This window comes from Neolamprologus brichardi, chromosome 12 (genome assembly GCF_056152115.1).
Source record: "Neolamprologus brichardi isolate AB-2024 chromosome 12, ASM5615211v1, whole genome shotgun sequence".
NCBI classification, from domain to species: domain Eukaryota; kingdom Metazoa; phylum Chordata; class Actinopteri; order Cichliformes; family Cichlidae; genus Neolamprologus; species Neolamprologus brichardi.
In genome coordinates, this window is record NC_142115.1 from 19150672 (window position 1) to 19172744 (window position 22073).

At 45.1% G+C, this 22073-nt stretch overlaps 1 protein-coding gene across 1 annotated transcript in view; it reads left to right on the forward strand.

The window, feature by feature from the left end:
• Nucleotides 1-21834, forward strand: part of setbp1 (SET binding protein 1) — a 37649-nt gene extending 15815 nt beyond the window's left edge. The window contains exons 3-7 of the mRNA XM_006784165.2: nt 8286-8707; nt 8935-10875; nt 10997-11204; nt 11326-12394; nt 16923-21834. Of these exons, the coding sequence (XP_006784228.2) occupies nt 8286-8707; nt 8935-10875; nt 10997-11204; nt 11326-12394; nt 16923-17428 (4146 nt within the window). The 3' untranslated portion in view covers nt 17429-21834. The remainder of the gene's footprint in view (nt 1-8285; nt 8708-8934; nt 10876-10996; nt 11205-11325; nt 12395-16922) is intronic.
• Nucleotides 21835-22073: the final 239 nt, after the last annotated feature.

Consider the following 22073-nt stretch of genomic DNA (forward strand, 5'->3'; position numbering starts at 1 on the left):
CCCATCAGCTGTCTGGGATGTGCCTGTCAGAAGGTTGGGGGCGTGTGTGTTTCTGAAAGAGGTTACAGTGTTCACAACACATAATTCGATAAAAGACATTTTGGCATTTACAAATGTTTTCATCAAATTTAGTGGATTCATCTCTACTTATTTTTTTTTACACTGGATTGATGAATTGTATTGCACAGATGGATACGAGAGATTCACCAAGCCGACCTTTTACAGTTGTAATGCTTCCTATAAAACAGGTACCGATACCAAGCCACAGTCTGACAACAGCATTAAATTAATAAGCTTAAATTATTAAGCTGTTATCATCACAGCCTGGAATTTCTTTCTTTTATGCATAAAGCTCAACTTCAACATTAAAAAATTTAATGTAGCAAATAGGCTCCAGCCCCTACATGACTGAGAATTGGATAAACTGAAGAGGATTTATGGTATTTGAAAGCATGTGAAATTAAAAGAAAATAATGTATTTGTGTTAGTCACCCGATAGATCACGCACTAGTTTCGCTTTCAGCTCAGTGCGAAAGTTATCAGGCTGCCGCAAACTGCTGTTACATATGGTGATGCTCATGCTTAATTTATGGTACCGCAGTTGTGTCCGACCTACGCAAAAACGCTTTTGTGTCATCTTCCAAAAACCCAACAGCACGCAGCATGCATGCATGAGGCTATGCCGAACGCTAATTGGCTGCAATAGGCAAGGGAGTGACGAGCAGAAGTGCAAACAAACATCAAAGATTATACATATATATATATATATATATATATATATATATATATATATATATATATATATATATAGACGAACGGTAGAGCTTTCCGTACGACCACAACAGAAGCATGTTTGAGCCCTCAGTCTGAGGGCACCGCCTTTTACTGCTCGTAACACACATTGTGTGTATGTTACCGTAACTTTAGCAAAACCTTCCGTACAACAAGTGTTGTATGAAATATGACAGTGAGATCAAGTTTAAAAGAAAGAGGAAGCTCACTTAACCACAAATCAAAAACTGTTGTAAAGATACAAATAAAAACTGTCGGTGGAGCTCCAATTAAATACCCCCACCCTGTTACACCTTTGCTTTTAGCTTCCTTCATGCTGCTTTAGTTCTCCTGCTAGCACCTGACGCACCGCTGCCAAAGCTGTAAAGCTAAACTGAATGGATCAGCCATAGATCGTCACTGACTTCCGATTCAGTGTTTTGAATGCGGATCAGATCGATACACAATCTAAACATCGTAGAAGTGTATCGCTAAAAATTTTCAACCTAGCCCTTCCAATGTTGGCCAGGCTCTAAAACTGTTATTATTCTTCAAGTGTTCGGTTTGAAAAGATTCTGAACTTTATATAAACACATCAATGCGCTACATGTTTCACACTGAACATTCAAAAGCATGGAAGCCAGCTGCTTTTTACAGTCTTTTTCTTTCTGCCCAGTTTTATCTCTTTGCACCAGGCTTTGTAAAATAATCAAGCTGCACTTCTGCTGTTTGTTTATGCTCGTTGTCTCTTAAGTATGGATACAGACATGAATAAATGATATAAATGTGTCTGTCTATCCCTCTGTCTGTGTGTCTGTCCCTTGGGGCAGCTCAGACTAAACAAACAGCTGTGTTTATGAAGCAAAGAAGAGCCACAAGGGTCCTCTGTTTACTGGTCCATTTCAGCACACAGGCATACAAAATGTTCACATGCACGCACTGAAATACACACTCACGAATGCCCCGTGCTCCTCATCTTTTACCTGCCCCGCTCTGTTGCTTATTTGACCCCTGGTGTTTTCTACTCTCTCTCTTTCCCTCTGCCCCCTCTGCTCAGTGCTCGCTCGCTCTCAGACCGAGAGGAATGCCACTTTGTGTGACCTCTCACCCACACCAAGGAGGGGTGCTGCTTTAGATGAGGGAGTGAGGGGGCAGCTGCAGTCATGTGCCTGGGCTTGAAGGGAAATGCACATACACATTCACACGCACTCACACACACATACACAGAGAGCCAGGTTTCTAGCTAGCTAAAAGACATTAATTCTGGCAGTTTTGTATACGCATACATGTAGTTGTTGTAGATGTGCTGCTCTCCTTCACCCACCTCTTTTTGTGACCATCTGAGAAAGTGTAGGATGCTGCGGTCTGTGCGCGTGTGTGTGCGAACACACGAGTGGAGTGCAGCCTCACACAAAGGCGTTATTGTTGGTGAGAGGGGGCCTGAGGGGAGGCAGGCAGTCTGATTGGTTAAGACTATTGTGTCTCACTTTGCCCATTCTCCCTGTCACTGAGGATGTCATTACGGTGGCTCTCTAACTTGTTTTCCGTCTCCTTCCTTGCCACCCCCACTCCCCCACACCCTTACAAGCCAGAGATCATCTGAGGACTTGAGATATTCACAGAAACATTCAGACTGAGCAATGAAAATGTTCCTTTGCAAACTTCAAAACTTGCCTTGCAGACGCCAGAGTCCTTCTACAAGACATATATTTAGTCATCCATTAACAATTGTTTGCAGGCATTTTACATGTGACATGTGGCGTGACATGCTAAGGTGTCCTCACTCCATATGCCATGACAAGCAGAAAAAAACATACATGAAATATACACTAATACATGAGATGCATGGCTAATGTAATGTGCAATGAGTTTTTCATTTGCTTTTCTTTATCAATATGAGTATGATATTGCAGTGTTATATAGTAATATATGCTGGATGGTAAAGAAGCGAAAAAACCTGCAGGTGATGTGGCTGCATATCGATTCACTAACCAGACAGACAACAATAACTTGCAGTGAATTATTTTTAAGTAGCTAATCAGTGAGTGGGGCTGTTACAGACTGCTGTTTGCCAGAGAGGAAGTGTTTAATCTCAGCACAGCTTCTGTCTTGAATTACCCATCATTCCACACAGGAAGTCATCCCTTAGGACTTTGAGCAGCTCATTGGAGCTTAATTGTTTCCTGTTGTACAGAAGTGCTATGATTGGGTCATATGGTGCACAGAGTAAAGTGACCAACACAATGCGTTGGTTTTATACTATGTGCAGCAGCACATGTGCCTGTTTTGTTGTATAATTTCCTTACCCTAAAAGATGCGCTGTTCTAACAACTTTCTGTAGTCATGTTGCATCCAAAAATCATTACACTTGTTCTAATGTTGTACATATTCTTTGTTTTTAAACTTATGTGCTGACTGACATCTATAGATTGTTTGAACACGTACATACAGGGAACAATTTGTGGATAATTGCCATTTAAAAAAAGTCAAATGTGGTTGTTAACGCTATTCAAAAACCGGGCACACCAGCGCCCATGCACACCATTAATGCTAATAGCAGGGATTAGATATACACTATATGTAGCATGTAAATGTGTCTGTCATTACTGAGGGGGTGAAAACCTCCAAATGCACCATAATAGCATGCTTCGGTTCAGCCAATCACGGGCTTTGTTCAGATTGAGTCATCTACCTCTGAGCGTGTCTGAAGAGAGTGTGACAAGGAGACTCTTTGGTGTTTCGCTGCTATCTTTAGGAGCACTCCAATCTGAAGGATTACTGCTGTGGACGTAGGAGGAAACATTTTACTTGAGACCTACTGCTGTGCCTTGAATGCAGCTTGTGCTTTACAGCTATCTAAAGGAAGAATACACAATAGATCGAAGGCTTGATCATGCTCAGCAGGAAGGGTACATAAAAAGGCACGTAGGAAAGAAAATACTGCAGAAAAAGTTAGCTCGAGCCCCTTTTTTCCTACTGTGGCTGTAGGCTGAACGCATAGTTTTGGAATTGCAGCATTAAGTGGAGAGTGGAAGTTTTTCAATGGAGCCCAGTTTCCAAACTTTCCCACCCAAGTTTCCCAGATGAAGCTTTGTCTGGCACAGATGCCACCAGATCTGAGATAGTAAAGCGCTGGCTGAGCGGGAATATGCTGAGTGAAAACAGACATGCAGACACACAAACACAATTTTAGGCAGTAGGCCTGATCCCAGTGATCCACAAACTGTCCCACCTTGACAACCCCTCCTTTTTCCTCCCATTTCTCCTCCCTCTTTTCTCTCCCCTGCTGTGGGTTGCCTCAGGCGCATGAATGGAAGTCTTTATTCCCGGGAGAACTGGTGGGAAGAACGAGAGAACGAGAAACAAGGATAAGGGGGTTGGCAAGGAGGGAAGGGGGAGGTCTGTGAGAGTGGCCACAAGATCAACACAGTGCCACAGCTCCTCTTTTCTCCTCCACCGCTTTTCCCTCCTTTTCTCTGCGCTCACCCCTCCGCCCCCCCTCCCTCTTCCCAACCCGCGCCTTTCTATCCCGTTTTAAGTGCTGTGGATACAAAGCCCTGTTAGTATTCATGGTGTTTGTTTGCAGAGGAACTCTCTCTCTGTCTCTGTGTGTGTGTGTGTGTGTGTGTGTGTGTGTGTGTGTGTGTGTGCACAGACCTGTCAGAAACACAGATCACAGAGAAGCAGCGCTGTGAATGGAGCTGGGGAGAAGCGGGCGGGGTGGTGGGGTGGTAGTTCCCACAGGAGGAAAATGGTCAGCTCCAAAAAAAAGGGAAAAAAGAAGAAGAAGAAAAGGACGATGGGATGAAGGGGGGGAAGGGGGGTTAGTGCACAAGGCCATGGGGGCAGAGGGAGACAGTATGGTGTCAAAACCAAGAGAGGCTGCGTGACAAGGTGTTACAGAGAGGAAAGGAGAGGATCATATCAATCATAAGGTTTCGGAGGGGAACCAGTAGCAAACGAGTCTAGGCACCTCTCTCCTTGTTTTTCTGCTGGTCCTCTTCTTCCCTCCCTTTCTGCTGCTCTCATTCTTTTAGTTGCACCCCATTCCTCCCTCCCACTCTCTCCCTCTCTCCCTTCTCTCTCTCTCTCTGTGCCTCTCTCTCTCTCCCTCTCTTTTTCTCTTTGTGTGTCTGTCTGGACAGCTGCCCAGTTCCATACACAGGGAAAAATGAAACACTCTAACCGCTGGGCGTGCAGCCAAATAAAAGGCTGCGAAAAACTATTTGAAGGGCAGCGTGTTTGTGTGCGCCTGTGTGTGCGTCTGTGTGTGTGTGTGTGTGTGTGCGCGTGCAAGGAGGTTGTGTATATGTTTGCCCCTGTATATGTGTGTGTTTATATGCGGGTCTGGTTGTGAGATTTGGGTGTGCCTGTTTAGGGTGTTCTTTCCCAGTATAATGGTGCAGCCAGGGTGCTATGTGCATGTGTGTGTGTGTGTGTGTGTCAGGGAGCGGGAGCAGTTCCTGAATTTCAGTTTGTTGGTGGAGAAATGAAAGGTTGCAGGAGAGGAAAAGGACAGCAGGGACCGGCACATACCTCCCCTCACATCAAACTGGAGGATAGAAGAACACAGTGTTTTACATCCAGATTGTCATTTAAAACAGCCTGCTCAGCGTGATACATTTATACACACACACACGCGCACTTATTTGTCAGTAAATATATGCTGACTCATTTGCAAAGTGCCTTTCAGTTGGGTGATTGCAGCACTTAGTCACATATTATCCATGACCTCCTCCTCCTGTTCTCTGACCTTATCTGATGGTTACGTCACCACTGGAAAGGAATGTACAGCTCCATATCTGCCAGCAGTCAGGTGTTGGACAGCCAGCATTAAATCCATGTTGCTGCGGTGCTGATCCAGAGAAAGACATCTTTGAAAAAAGGCAGTTGACTCAGCTGTGTTGTAAACACAGCCCCAAGAGCCCCGTGGGCCCCGGGGGGAAGAAGAGTGCGTCGGATGGGTTGAGAAGCAAAGATGCTTCAGATGGTTCGGCCCTGAGCTGGTGTTTATCGTTATGTGATCAGTAGGGGTCTTGTAGAAAGATGGCCTGTGTGGAAAAAGGTTGAAGCTTCACAGTTCTTTTTCGCTCGTGAGCTGCACACGGGTCAGAGTCCAGTGCTTATGCTCATTTCCCGACGGCTGCCCCCTGCTGCAGGTCAGCAGTAGCACAGGGAGATAATGGCTTATTCACAGAGTGCACCACAAGAGCAGGCAGTGTATAAAAAAAACATTAGAAAAAAACCCATCTGAATCAATTTGCTTGCTTATGAAGGCTCTGGAGACCTATGAGTAACAAGTTTTTAGTGCATGGTATTGACCACCAGTGTGGCGATGAGTTCTTTATGAAATTGAAATCAAAATGTGAATAAGTGAATGGTTAAGTGAGTAAGCTGACCCTGTCAGGAAAAGACAAAGAAGGAAAGTTTCACTGTGCTCACAGCAACAACAACTATGGGAGTGCCTCAGTTTGTATTTGCTTGCTGGAATATCAGACATTGCGTGTTTTTTCCCTGGAAATGCTTTGTCGAGTATAAGAGGCATAGAGGAGGGGAGACGGAGGAGAGGGTGGTAGAAGGGAGGAAACTAAGAACAAAAAGCTGAACTGGTGCCAGCAACCCAGCTTCAACCGGAAAAATGTAGGAGGAGGGGGCTTTCTATTTCTTAATTTTTTTTTCTTATTTTTTGCTCTCCTGTCTCTTGTAGGAAAGGTGTCCCTCTCTTTATTATCTCTCTGTGGTTGCTTTGTGGTCCGTGGGGAAGATACATTTTCTCTGTGTGCGTAGTGTATGTCTGCTGGTCGCACTCTTAACCGCCCCCATCGCCCTGCTGTCTGTTTTTTTTCCTGTGCCCTCCTTTAACCTGAAACAGCAGGTATTCTAGGACAGGTTAAATGAGAAAGCAAGTGTGTATCAGGTGTCTGTCATCTTACCCCTCTGTGGACTCACAGCGCCTCTTCTCCAGTGTCAATGTGTACACACACACACACATATACTTGACAACTGAAAGGATACCATGGCAGTGCGTTCAGGAGATAAATTTGAGCGTGCATTTACATACCTGCATTTGCTGGCTTCGTTAATCATTTACAGCGCTCAGAATTTGCGCACGTGCCCAGTATGTGTTTTCACCCATGTGTTGTGAGTGTTGTGCCTCTCAGCGTTTGTGTGTGTGTGTGTGTGTTTTTGTGCTTGTGAATTAGTGCAGACTGCTTCTGGCCAATAAACAGCTTCTGCAACAAGTGTGGAAACATAATGAGTGTCACTACTTGACTACCGACAGCAGTCGGGAGAGCAGGGAGAGTGATAGGGAAGCAACAGAGGAGATGAAGGCTGAACTGGATGTTAGCAGGGAAGGGAAATATATGGCACTCTTGACCTCGCAAATATGTACGCTGTCATAAAAGTGCACGATAGATTTTATTGTTGTGCGTCTGCGCGGCTGTGTATATTTATCTGTGAAGAGGAGATATCTTATCAACTGACAAGGAGCTGCTCCATCTAGACCAGATTAGCGTTTTCAAACGTGTGTAGCCGGGATTTTGTAAAAGTCTTTGAAATGTGTGCATCTACTGTATACAAGCGTAAGTGTGTGCGTGTGCACTTGCACGCCCGTGTGTACATGCTGAGAGGCAGGCCTGTGGTTAGGTTACATCTCCCTGCAGCGCAGCAGAACAGTGTCTCGTTGCGTCATACTGAGTCTGTTAATAACAGGCTAAACCACAAAGGCCATCCGCTGCTCTATTTCTCATCTTCCAGCAGTACACTGATTATGCAGCAGTGATACATTAAGCAGAGTTATGTGGGGGCAATACAGTATATTAAGGTTTAGTATTTTCTCCTTTAAGTGGACAAGTCTAACCGAGCAGAGGCTTACTTCAGATTTGTGGCGTTTCAGTGAAAGAAAATGTATATAAATTATATCTTACTTCCGGGACATATGTTGTGCACGGCGCCTTCTTGACAGCATGACATTGCAGTTATAGTTGAGAAAAGCGTATGAGAGCTGTCACAAACATAAATATGATCTGCAGTAAATAATGATGGATCTAGTGCAGGGATGCAGCTTCGCTATGCTACTGTGTTTAGTACTCAGACACCCCCAACTTGATTCCCTTAGCTCTCACAGCATGCAACATCCTTGCCACAGGAATTTAATTACTCAGTAAACAAGCCTTTTGTTGTGTTGCACACTGTTTTCTCATGCACGCGAGATGCATGAAAATCTTCAGATCTACTGCAAAAGCTGTCATATTAGAGAAAATCAGAGATGTGATAAGTGCTGACAAAAAAAAAACGATAATATATGCTGAACTGGTTGCTGTGCTATGCACATGTTATATCTGTGGAGATAGGCCAATGTTAAGAAGACAGGAAATAGAGCAGTCATAGTTTTACGATCACATTATCATTATCATATCATTTGTCTATCCCTGCAGCTATATAAGGCTGTCTCATGATTGCAGTTTAAATGTAGTCACCAGTCTTTGTGTCTCTTTTTGTGTCATCCCCAGACATATGAGCGCCAGTTCAGAATGCCAGAGCAGAGAGAGGGAGGCCTGCTGCAACTACTGGGAGATAATCCTTCTCTCAAACACCAGCTTCGCAGCTCCCTCCATCCTGCACACGCACTCTCGCACACACAGCAAACGCAGCACTCCCCCACTCAGAAATTTCAACACACTCACGCACCCCAGCACCAAATCGGTACAGACTGGATCCCGTCTGCAGCACCTTCTGCGTCTCCAGCCCATCCTGCGGATTCTGAGGCAGCCAGAGACTTGGCGGCAGACAGCAGAGGCTCGTTGCTAGATCCGAGCCAAGCTTTCTCACGAACGGCGACGCAAAGTCCCTCACCTCAGCGGTCTCTGACTCCAGATCTGCAGCTGCCAGTGGTCACAGATGCCAGTATTCTCAACTTGACCTCTCTCAGCAGGTATATTTTAATTTCCTTGTGATGCATGATATCATGAACTGTGCACTGTGAATGGAATGTGAAAGTTACAGTAGTGAAATGTAAAAGGAAGATGTTTTAATTAACTTGACACGGTGATTCAAATTAGGTAGTAAGTATTCTGCGCAGTGTTGGTGAAATACAAAACTATCCATTCTCTTCGTTTTATCGCACTCATCCTAATTATTTCTCTGTGTAAATCTCTCCAGGGGGAAGGGTCTGCAAGAGGTCAGTGAGCAGCTCTTTGGGAACATTAAGAGGAAGTACGGCAGGAAGGACTCCCAGAGGATGCTCTGTAATCCCCACAGTGCTGATTCACATTGGGGACAACCAGAGAAAGGATCAGAGAGCCCAAATAATTCAGAGGAGAGGCAGAAGTACAGGCAAGAGGAGACAGCTGAGCGGTTCCATGAAGAAAGAGAGGAAAGGAGAAAAGAGGAACGAGAGCGAACAATTGCTGGGAGGAAAGGAGACGAAGAAGACAGAGGGATGCCCATGCTGGCAGAGGAAGCGAAAGGAAGAAAGAGGCGGAGAAGGCCTTCTTTTGACGAGTCGTTTTCTGTAGAGGAGCAATCTCAGCAGCGGACTCTGGACTCTGATGCAACAGAGAAGCAGCAGCCTGGGCCTTTAGAAGCCAGAGGAGCACATAAGATAGAAACTCACAAAAATGATTCTCGATTCGTGAGTCAAGCTGATATCAGCGCAGAAAGGCTGGATAAAGCAGAAAGAGGAGATAAAGTTGACAAAAGAGAAAAGGGAGAGAGAGTGGACAGGGTGGAAATGGGAGAGACAGTTACAATTGGGGCTGACCAAGAGTCACATCTGAGCGCAAACAGGATGAAAAAGAACCCCTTGGGTCGTCCTAAGATCAGCACGGACACCCTTAAACCCAGAGATCCAGCTCACAATCACATCAGCAAACCCAGTCTCAGCTTGAACCCTAGATTCCCCTGCCCAAACCCCAGCCCCAGTCCCCGAAGTAACATCAGCCCTATCCCCAGCCCCAGACCCAGGGCAAACATCAGCCCCAGTCCAAGCCCCAGATCAAGAGCCGATATGAGTCCGAGTCCAAGTCACAGCACCAGCTCTATGGCCAGTTCCAGACCGACCAAGGCCAACGACAGGTGGTCCTACCTGAAATCAAAAAGCCATGCCAGCATTACATCACCGCAGAGAGAAAACGTGGGTAGCCTCGCAACCTTAGCTGACCCGCCCTCTGCTTTCCCCATTACCCCTTCCAGCCCGCTCTACACCAACACTGACAGCCTGACAGTCCACACTCCCATTAAGAGAAAACGAGGACGCCCCAAGAAACAGCCACTCCTAACTGTGGAGACCATTCACGAGGCCACTTCCACCTCACCTCCAAGCCCATTGGCCCAGGAAACCACTGCAGGGCTAAATCGTAGGAGGAAGACGCACACACTGAACACTTTAGTGCAAATGGCCTCCACGATGACCAATGCCAACAGTCTCAAACTAAAGCGTGGAAGGGGGCAATCCAGGCCAGTGAATAAGACAAAGCTTGGGAAAATGCAGAGCATCCTGAATGAAATCCTTTCAGGATCAAGTCAAAATGGCACTCTGGCTCTGAAGTCATCTTCTGCTCCTGTTACCTCAGCTATGAGTGCCATGGCATCCACCATTGAAGCTCGACTGGGAAAACAGATAAATGTGAGCAAAAGAGGAACCATCTACATTGGTAAGAAGAGAGGGCGGAAACCTAGAGCAGAAACTCAAGGCTCCACTCCTCCCAAAACCACTCGGGACAAGCCAGCATTGTCTGTCTCCACATCGAGTCTCTACGAATGCCCCGCAGTGCCTTCCTCCACCTCATCTCCCAGCTCTAGTGCTCCGTCTATAAGAGCCAGTCACTCTGATGCTGCTATGCCCAGTTTGCAGCCCATTTCAGCCTTGCCCTCTAAACCAGCAGGCAGGAGCTTTCTCACTGGGGGATGGAAATTGTCTCCTCCTCGACTTCTGGCTAATTCACCATCCCACCTGTCAGAGGGGGCGTCAGTGAAGGAGGTAACTCTGTCCCCCATCAGCGAGTCCCACAGTGAGGAGACTATTCCCAGTGACAGTGGGATTGGGACGGACAACAACAGTACCTCAGATCAAACTGAGAAGGGTCATGCCTCTCGACGAAGGTGCAGTAGACTGGTGTTATACTCCTTTACTTGCTTTATAGGCATTTTGTTCTGTATCTAATAGATTGGCACACATTCATTTACCTGCTGTTTTAATGTGATTTATGTTGTGTTTATACAGGTACTCATTTGATCTGTGTGGGTTTGAGGCTGCGGAGGCAGCAGCTTTGGAAGCATCCAACAGAGGTGGCAGAACACGCTGCGAGCGCCAAGTAACGGCTGTCGATAACTTTCTGTCGCAGCAGGAGAAGAAGCAAAAGCATCATCGGCGGAAGAGGAAGTGCCTACAGAGTCGGGATCATCTTCATTTTCTCTCTGAACTGGACGAGGTTAGAAACACTGTAACAAATCCTGCGTGTGAGCCTTTAACAACCGCTCTAATGTACAAGCGTGCACTAAAGGGTGTGGGTTTGTTTTTCTAAATGTTTCCTGTTTCCTTCCTCCCTGTAGGTCGTGTTAAAGCTCCAGCAGTTACGAGTGTCTCACAGACGATTCACCTGCTACCCCCAGCATCCCTATCCTTCCATTTTCCGCCTCAACTTCCACCATTACTACCCTATTACCTACGACTCGTACCCTTGTGACTCCAGTTCATACCTCCGCAGGAGTGCTGATCTGAAGGCTAAGAGGAGACGCGGTCGTCCAGCCAAAGCCAGCGAGCCAATCACATCGAAGCTGCCTTTTGTTCAAGGATATGGTTATCCGCTGGCAGGGGGAAATTACTATGCAGCACCGTATGCGATGCCTTACGCTCCTCCTCTGAGTCTGGGCTACTTTCCCCCTACTCCCCCATTTTATCTGCCCCATCACTCGCTAGGACCGGCGCCCCCATCTCCCTTCATGAGACCTGCTGTGCCCCCTCCCAAAGCTTTCCACTCCAGCGGACACTCAAAAATCCAGCCCGGTGCCAAGCTTTGCACCACTAGTGGTCCACTTCAGGGGCCATCTGTAAGGGGAGAGGGTTTGGGATCCCTGGGCAGCAGCAGCGCAGGTGGTCTTGCAGGGGTTCGTCTCCACAAGAGGAAGCACAAGCATAAACATAAGCACAAGGATGAACCTCTTCTTTCACCACGAGACCGGCAGGACCTGGGAGGGCTTTTCAGCGGAGCTAAGACCAATGCACGCCTCAGCATGCTGAGTGAGAGGAGAGACTTGGCCAGTCAGGGTCCTTCAAAGCTTCTGGACAAGCAGAGGAGCAATGGCAGAGGCTCTTCAAACCTGGGATCCAGCTTAGGGATTTTTGAGTCTGACCAGCTGTCATCACACTCTCTTGCTGACAGTCAGTTCCATTCCCTTCAGACTGGGCAGCCTAAAAAGAGCTTCATGGGCAGCTATAGTAGCCAGTCGCAGCGGCCAGAGTCAGCGTCTGACCTATTTTCGGGGTCACAAGAGGACGAGTGCGGCGGAAGGAGCAGGCGGACGAGGCTTACCGTGTTTGGAGATCAGGGCTTAATGTCATTCCAAACGACGAGGCAGGAGCCAGAACAGATGAACAAGTGTCCCAGTCCCTCCCTCACTGGTAAGAGAATACACTATATTTATGAGAAAGCGCACTGCATTGTATGTTGGACTTAAAAACAGCAGCAGTTGTTTTCTGTTCACTGGGACAGCATGATAAAGCACATTGCTTTCTTTAATGAAGTGTTGGAGGTTTGAGGTTTGCCTAAAACGCAGTAACTCCTGTTGTTTGCTTGTCTTTGCTTATCCAAGCCGTTCATTCATGGCTATACACAGGCTCACCCTGTGTTCCAAATCTGAGCTGTAAATATCATTCACTGTACAGGGGCCTACAGAACCATAATGTGACTCCCCTAAAAGTAGCATCCAGGAGCTGCATTTTCCAGCAAACTACAAATGTGCTCACCCTGTTAAATATCTGCACACTCGCTATAACATCAACACGGCCACCACTTTGAAACAAATGGTTATGTTAATGTATTTGACTGCTCTGCATGACTGATGTTCATTTACAATTAATATACTGGAGATTAGCATATAATTGCACAGTTAGAGCTCCGGTTCCCATTGTGCTTGTAGAGGGGGGATAATGTTTAGCCAAAGTATGTTTTATGTTAAGTTACATGTGCACAGATTTGCGTTTTGGATTGGTGGTGAGAGAGATATGTCCTTTACAAAATAACAGCGACGTTGTTGTGTCCATTATCTTAAATGTGGTGCACATGTTCTGTGACGTGTTTATGTGAACAGACAGCGGTGCGTCCAAGTAATGTCCAAAATGTATGAACAGCTGTTTGCACTTGTTCCTTAGTGATTTCCCAATGTTTATATGCGCTATATAAAGCGCGAGGGAGTGAAGAGTCCAGACACAGGCTTACTTTACCTCTAAATAAACCCATGAATGGATCACATGTGGAAAGCTTATGATCTGAAGCATCGGCAGCGTGTAAGCAGCTGACATTACCAGCAGTGGACCTTATTACATCACATCACTACTTATATAAAACAACAAGGTTCCTATCTGTTAGACAGAAGCCGGAATTTATTAATGAAAGAAAAACTATACGAATGATATTTGATACATGATACTATGCTAGCCCGTGGAACTGGAAGAAAGAGACACATACATGCCTTTACAAATCACTTATATGTGATCAGAACTGTTAATGTAGCCAAATGAGAGCATGTTTGCCAAAAAAAAAAAGGTTATACATTAATATTAAACTCTGTTCCTGAGTGTTAATTGACTTCTGTTATTTGCTGGATTATCACATTTAGTCAGTTAACTGGGTTTTCCCATTTTAAATGTAGATTTAGTAATACATGTCAAGGTGATTCCTATTATAAATATGCTTATGCACATCATTATCGGGGCTTAAAGCAGACAAAGAGACTGGGTAGCACCGAATTCTCACCACCCAATGAATGTGTATTTTGGTACATTCTGTATTCTGCTGTCTTTGAGCACATCTGGCTGGGGATAAAGAGAACGTAATGCATGGATGGAGACGACTATAATTCACCAATCTCTCCTACCTCCCCACCCTGCCTCCCTTCCCTCTCTCCTGCCAATGCTTTTGCCAGAGATATATTATTCACACAGTATGATTTATTTTCTACAGACACGCCGTAAAAGGCCCTTGCCTGTGTTAAAAGAGCTGGCTGGTAGCCAGGGGTTTAATGACTGGGGCCTAGTCCAGTGGCGGGGAGGAGAAGCCAGGGGCTCAGTTAGAATACACCCCCCCCCACCCCAGGGGATCCAGGACGGATGACTCATATACACCCCTCCCCCCTCCCCCCATAATGACTCCTCCTCCCCCAACCCATCCATATTATCCCTCTAGTGTTGTTATACCTCTTCTACCCTCTGTGTCCTTCCCTTCCCTTTTGCTGCTTCTGCAGTTCTTGCCCTTGCTTTCCCCCTCTGCCTCTCTCCCGTGGTTCCCACATCCACACGCAGATTTCCCCTCGTTCCTCTGCCTCATCTCTCTCTCCATCTCCCCCTTCTAGCTCTCTCCTTCTTCCCTTTCACTTTTTGCTTTTTCCCTTGTCTCCCCTCCCCCTCATTTTCCCATTACTCTCTTTACTCCCCACCTCCCCCCCCCCCCCCCCCCCACACACACACACACACACTCCTCCTCTAGCATGACTTACTGCTTCACTTCACAGCTTTAGTCCAATTAAAACACAGACGCATGTGCATGAGAATGCTCGCCGCACATGCAGGCGCAGGCCCCCGCATACACACAGATATACGGGTCCCCATCCAGATGTAAAATTCATACTATTATCTGAGCGTGCAACAATGAGTTTGACGGTCATGGACAAATCATTAAGCACACGCGTGTCTCTGCGTGTGTTGTGCGTTTGCTTCTTACGCAGACCTCGCTGAATCAGTTGTAACTTTCTTACATGAATGTCTGAATGAAAGTCTTTAATGAATAATTCGGAATAATTTTTTGTGGCATGTCAAGCCAAGTTGTATTTATTTTGCCCAGTATAACAAATCACAGATTTGCCTCAAGGGGCTTTGCAGTCTGCACAGCATACGACACACTTATCTGGACTGATCCCCGGTCCAGATAAGATAGGACATGTGATAGATGCTCTGTGTACGCCATAAAACAACATAGTAAATTACCAGTGTAAACAGTCAGGATGACAGAAATAATAGATAATAGAGAAGCGTAGATTTGGGAGGACATCAAGCAGCTTTCGGTTAGGGGGTCGAGAGTGCAAGAGGAGAAGACGAGGATATAGATTAAGATCCAAAACATCTGGAAAGAGGCACCCACTGCCAGGATAGAGAAGTGACCGGACCTGCGGTAGTTCGGCAAGTCACGCAGCTTGTTTAAACACATGCACAGACCTTCATCCAGAAAAAAAATTACACTAAATGAGATACATCAAGGATTATTTTAATCTGTCTCCGAAAAGTGCTCTCAGCTACAGCACAGGCAGTGGATAAGTGAGCATAGCTGTGACTTCCTATTTCACAGAGAAACAGGTTCTCGGTACTATACTGCCTCTCACACTGCTGAAGGTCACTGGTTTTATGTTCCGTGTATGGAGCTCATAAATTTCTGCTACTTTGTAGTGTGTGTGTGTGTGTGTGTGTGTGTGTGAACTGAGCATGTGCTCACTTCTGCTGCAGCTCATAAACCACTGCTACTTAGTGCTTTGTGCATTAACTAATTTCACTGTCAGGCCCGAATTTTTGACCAACAACAGCGTGATATTCTTCTGCGGTTTGTATGGGAGGTAGTTAGGCGGCTTTTTATCTTTCCCTTACTCTTAATTCATAAGCAAACAGCTCTCTTTAGGATGAAAAAATATTGTATTCTGCTAGTTGTGGCAGTTCACTGACGTTGTGCAAATCTTTAAAAAAAATCTATTAAATATTAAATGCTCCCCCCTTATGTTTTATGAAAGAGACATATTCTAAATGTCTTGAGCATCATTTTTCACACATTTTCCTGTAACACAGCCAACAATATTTAAAGTATAAAACTGAAAAAGCATCTTTGATTTAATGTACTCATCAAATGTTAGAGCACTGAAGAAACCTGCTACACCATATCAGCAGGAGTCTGCGGGAAAGGAAGAAAGGCTAGAGCGCAGGAATCCAGCAATAGGAGTAAAAAGCTCAAGGAAAAGAGACGAAGCATGTTGCGTGCACACTGCTTGGGGACTGGTGGTTGATTGTGCTTTTCCTCCATTTTGGCTGTGGCTCAGTCCGAGCCCCGGGAACAGTGCCCAGACAGGGAGGAGGGGGAAGCGAAGAAATGGGACATAGATGGGAAACAAAAAGAATGACAGAGACAGACTAAGATCAGGAAGCGGTCTCTGAAATAAAGATGGAAATGAAATGGTGCAGTGTTACCAGTTTAATTGAAAATTAGAGAGTAGCATATTGCCGCCCATGAAGAGACGAGTGGAAGAGAGAATGTGAGTGACGGGGAAAGAGTAAGGATAGAGCAATGTGTAAAGGGCATACTGCCCAGTTCACCAGTGTGAAGGAAACAATATGGCTCCAGTTTCTTCTGCTCAGCCATTCTGAACTGCTGAATTCATTTTTTGTGCATGTGTATGTATGCATCTGTGTGTTTTTGTATCTGTGTCTGTATGCGCATGTGCATGTGGACAAGAGTGCCGATATGTGTGTTTGTGTTGCTGTGTGTGTTTAGCTTTTTGGCAGTCTGTGCTCCAGATGCACAGGGTTGTTATTGTGTAGCGACATATTAAATGGTTGAAGGAGACATTTCCTGCTAGCAGAATAGGATCTCCTCCTCTCCCCTCTTCTCTCTGCTCTCTAGTAGACAATTACAGGATAGGATCTGCTCTCCTGGCTCAGCTGGGATTTGAAAAGCTTACATGAATATCTCAAAATTAGCAGGAAGCTCTTAAAGCAAGAAAAGACTTTCTCTCCATGAGCTAAATTGGCATGATGTCTTTCCTAGTCTTTCCAAGACCGCTCTTTTTAACTGACACGCAAGCACAAATGGTCCTTTCTTTTTATAGACCTTACTTTGCTCGTTATTTTCCTTGACATTTCTCACCTGACTCTTTCTCCCTCTCTCCTCTTCCAGGTGTTCCCAGTAAGCGGAGGTATAAACGTCGCGAAGTGGAACAGATCCAGAAGGACGTAAGGAGGATGCATTCTCTGAACTTTGAGCATGTGCAGAAGATCCTTCGTGCCAAGCGCCTGCAGCGACAAGCCAAAACAGGAAACAATGTCATCAAAAGACGACCCGGACGACCCAGAAAACAACCTCTGGAGGAACCGGAGCCGACCAAGACGAGGAAGGAAGATTGGGCTGAGGTTCGAGGCTTGGACATGCTGGCTAGCAGGAGAAGTGATGAGAGGACTCTGGGGATGCCTGTTCTGGAGAGGTGCGATAACCTGCCAGGCAGACACAGCCTCAGGCCGAGCCTGACCCCCGAGCCTCTGGAGTTCTCCAGTCACGATTCCATCTCAGCAACTATTGAGACTGTGGTGCATCAAGCGCGGTCTGTGAATCCGCTGGCCAAAGGGGGGAAACGCAGAGGAAGGGGCCTCAGCAGGGATGAACTGTGGGCTCCCTCCAGTCAGTAGACTCGCAGGAGAAAGCACCTCCAGCAGAACTGGAGAGCAGTTAACGGAGGCAGTGTTTCAAGCCTATCAGATGCAGTGCCCTTAATCTTGGGACTCCTTGGTGCACTTTGACTTGTTTCTCCTCTCTGATTTGTCGCGAGGAATACAGTGGGTTGGTGGAGCAGGAGGAGGGAACACTGCGGGTGCCATCCCTCAGTTTGCTACACCCAACCAGACATGGGCCTTTCAAAGATTCATTGGACCTTTATTTACAATGGCACTATATGGTACTATTTGATACTGAATCTGATGCTCTAAAACTGTGTGGTACTTATGATAGTGTAGGATATTATGTGACTCTTTATGTATCTGATACAGTGATGTGTATGGTACTTTATGATACTGTATCTGAATGTGGCTTCAGCCATATATTTACCAGCAAGGGGAGGGGGGAATGGTTAATATAAAACTGTGCAGCTCTGCTTATTTTTGCCTTTCTGAGGAAGCTTGTCAAAAACATGTGGAATAATAACTTCAGTAATTAAGCCACCTTACCCTATTACTTCCCCTGTTTTGCTCCCATTCATCTATACCTTCCTAGTGTCCTCGCTCCCTTTGAGAAGTAACTGATACTTCCTGGCAGCTCCGCACTCGTGGTCCTCCTCCCTGCTTGACGCTCACCCCAATTCTTTAGCCCTCCCTGGTGCCTGCCGCTTAAATCCATCCCCCTTTGTCCTCTCACCTATTCCCACTAATGTTTTACATCTCCATTTCTTGAGCTCCCTCAACCTACCCGCTGTGTCATTTTTTTTCCCTCTCTCCCTGCTCAGGCCTCTCCTGGGCAGTGACATAAAGGCAATATGGTGGGTTAGACTGTCCCAGACTGTACATAGAAACAAAGTCCACTGTTGCCTGCCTTGTACAATGGGAAAACCAGCTCATAGATGTGTACTGGCACACAGTATATTAAATAGAATTGTTGTACCATAGACAATGAAAGTGTGTATTGTTTTATAACCAAAAAAAACAGACATGGGTGTGACTCAAGACAAGCTTGTTTTCAGACAGACAAGAACCACATGTATTCATTCATACACTCATTATTGTGTTTATAACCAGGGGGCATTGCATACAGGAGGAATATCAGGTGTATTTTTGGTAAACCTTAAAAAATTGGTTAAATGCACTATTAAAAAAGACAACAACAACAAAAAAAGACATACACTTTCATCAATCAAATGCAGCACTTACATGCTTGTTCCAGCCTTATGTTTCGGCATTCGACGGTGTGGTTATCCAGTCCAGAGACCATACATTATTTTAATCAAATTGTATATGCAGGCTGCGCAGCCAAAAGCGTCAAACCGAAGCCCGCCGAGTCTGAATTGGACAGTTCAGCAGAAGAGGGCTCACACAGTCAGTGTTTTGAAAAAGCTAATCCCAGTCTTTCTACTTAACATAATTTTCAATCCATATCCTTGGAAAAATATTTTTGGAAAGTAAATCCAGTATTTAGATTTAGAAACCAAAGTCTCAGTATTCAGTGTATAATTTAAAAGTATCTAAATCAGAGTTTGACAAACTCTCCACCATGTTGGCACCAATGTAAAGCATTCCTATGTGCACTGTAGAATGTAGCCATCTTGGATTTTTTTTTTTTTTTTTTTTTTTGCGTGTGTCAATATGTTAAACCTTTGTTAAACTCTATCGACAGTATCTGTGGCTTTGGGTAGTGGTTGGTATTTTCTCGATTAGGTGTTTCTGAATAATAAGCAATGGATCAGTGTTTCTTTGGCAACCTTGTTGAAATTTTGTTTCAGGAGATTCTGTTTTGTTCGGCCGGGGGTGGGATTCTCAGTTGCAGCAGTTCGACTTGTGCCTTATGTTTCTTTCTCTCACAAATTACCATTTGACCTGAGGAATATGAAGCGGCAAGGAGTGCCCCAGACAACGACCCAAAATGTTCATGATTGTGCAAATGACACGTGTGTCTTATTCACGAGAACCCCGAAACTGCCGGCATCCCTTCACAACTTCCATAGTTAGCATCTTCTGTCGCTGGACACTGCTGTCTGGTGTCTCCCAGCTTCCTCCTGGTTTATTTTCTGACTCATATCATCATAACAGAGGTAGAAGGGCTGGACTGAAGGAGCTATTATATTACTGTTTTAAATCCGCATCATATACCTACCTACATACTGCTATAGCAGCGGAGGTGGACAGTGTATCAGATGTGTCTCCATCCAGTGATATTGATTGTACCCAGAGTCTTAGATATATAATTAAACACCACTTACTCTGCCCAGTAAATAATGAGAGATATAACTGATTATATACTTGGCAAAGGAGGAACAGCGGAGATTTTTATGGAAATCACGTTCTCGTACATTGTTGTTTGCTATGCATCAGGCCATGCCTGGCAGTGACCTTAAAAGGAATTTCTGTTCTGGGTCCACCCTTCGACAAAGAGAAATAAGTGGTCTTATTTACTCAATAAATTGAATTCATGTATCAAGAATTGTGAATAATACCAGTAATAATTTGTAATAAGTTGTGCAGAAAGTGACTATCATCTCATGAAAACTATAGTGACTGCAGCTCTATGCAGTACAGCCTTAACCAGATGTAAAACTACAGTATTAATGTGTCTGTTGTAAATAGTGTTAGTATGTCCATCCTGCATGGATACCAGTTAGGCTCAGCTATGCTGGGACTGTCTCCTCAAACCACAGTAGACCTTATCTCTCTATCAAGGCTGCTCAAGACCCAAGGAACTATTCAGAAAAATGACAACCTCAAGTGATTTTAATATTTGACAAATTCCACTGCCTATTGACAGTCACGGCTTCGGCCGGCTAAATTACACCGAATGCTAAAACGATTTGCCTTACCGCGCTTTTTAAAAGTTGAGGATAGAAGCCCCAACGTCGTGCACTCGACCAAAAATAGGAAATCCCGGCTGACTTGTAGCTACTTTGCCTGCGGCCAGCTTGGGCAGTGCCGTAGCAGTGAGTAAGTAAGAGGGTTGTTTTGTTCGGGGAGCTCTCAGAGGAAATAGCCAAAAATACACTCGCCCTGATGTTAGTGTGCTTAACCTTGCTTTGCTAGGTGGGTCTGCAGTCTGTTGTGGCAAAGATGGGGTCTAGAAATGTGAGGCGGTGAGGTGTAGAGGATACACACTTGGCAGCTTACTCCTTCATACTGTGGTCAGTCAGCGGTCTCTGATGCTAGAGTTAAAGACCCCAGGTGTTGTCTGTCCTGTCTGTCTCTCCTACCAGCCAATGCTTCGGTGCCTTCTAACACTGACAAGTATTGTCCTAATCCAGAGCTTTCACTCTACACAGAGACTGCAGAGGGGATGTGGTTATGTATAGGGTTCAAGGTCACTGTTGTTGTGATGTACTTAGCAGCCAATCTGGACCGGTGGCTACAGGAGGCCCCTAAACACTGATGTAAGGATCCCTTACCTCGTCTTTGGCTTCAGCACCAAGGGCGGCGCAGCAGTGTTTGACCTTACGTTAGCGGTTTGGGGTGTATTTCCTGTAGTCTGCATTTACCACTTTAAAACAGCAACTAGGATGAGAGATAATGGCACCTAAGTTTTGATTTCGCCCCTCGTTCAATATGTAGCGTGCTTTGATGTGCATCCTACACATGGAGCAAGGGGGTCGTGCGGAACAGAGCCTCATAAATGTACATGTAGTCATCCTCACAGCATACGTTACCATTTCTAAGCTATAATGTTCGAAGCTGAAAGTGCAGATGAAGCATTGAGAAAACCAATAAATGTACTTCTTTAGAGCACAAAGTGAGCTCTTCTAACAGTGTGGGCATATTTTAGTTTGTATACATAGTGTATTTGAGCCTTTTTCTAGAGTGGGTTTCCTTTATTTGCATGCTCAACTTGATTGTATGCATAAATATTTTAGACAAGCCGAAAGTTGCATTTCAATTGAATTTGAAGGAAGACTTGTACATTGTTTGATATGTTTCTTTTTGTAATGAATTTTTTAATTCATGAAACATTTTTGTACATTGTATGAATATTAAAAACTGCAAATATTTGACATATAGAGTAAATACTAGAGGCGCATGCATATGCATATATCCTTCACAGTATGTATGTGTAAAATGTACACATATATTTTGTATTTGCATTTGCTGGCATACAGATATGTGTCTTAAGCACATATATACCTGTAATATATATGTATATCCATGTCTGCTGGCATGCTTTTGGTCATGTTTATCTTTCATGATCTTGTAGGTTTCTTTTTTTTATTATTATTTCTCTTTCCTCAAAAAGAAAGGCTCATTCTTTTGCTACCCTTCTGTTGGCTGGCAGCGTTGAGCACTTATTACGAAGAACTACAGTTCAAGTTGTTCATGTTATCCATTGTGTGAAATAATAAATGACTTTATTGACAGTTGATGGGATCATTTGCTTCTTTCTGGTTAAGACCGTATCGCATTCGATTTTCCGATCTGTTTGATTTTGTGATGAGAGCCAGGTGCTTCGTGGGTGTGTGTGAGTGTGTGTGCAGCATGCATGTGCACGTAACGTGTGAGGGGAGTGCGATGACAGGGGACTTGCTGCACTGTTGGTGCTGAATGTCAGATGGTCTCGGTGAATGAGTACTACTCTACAATGTGTCGAGGTTAAACG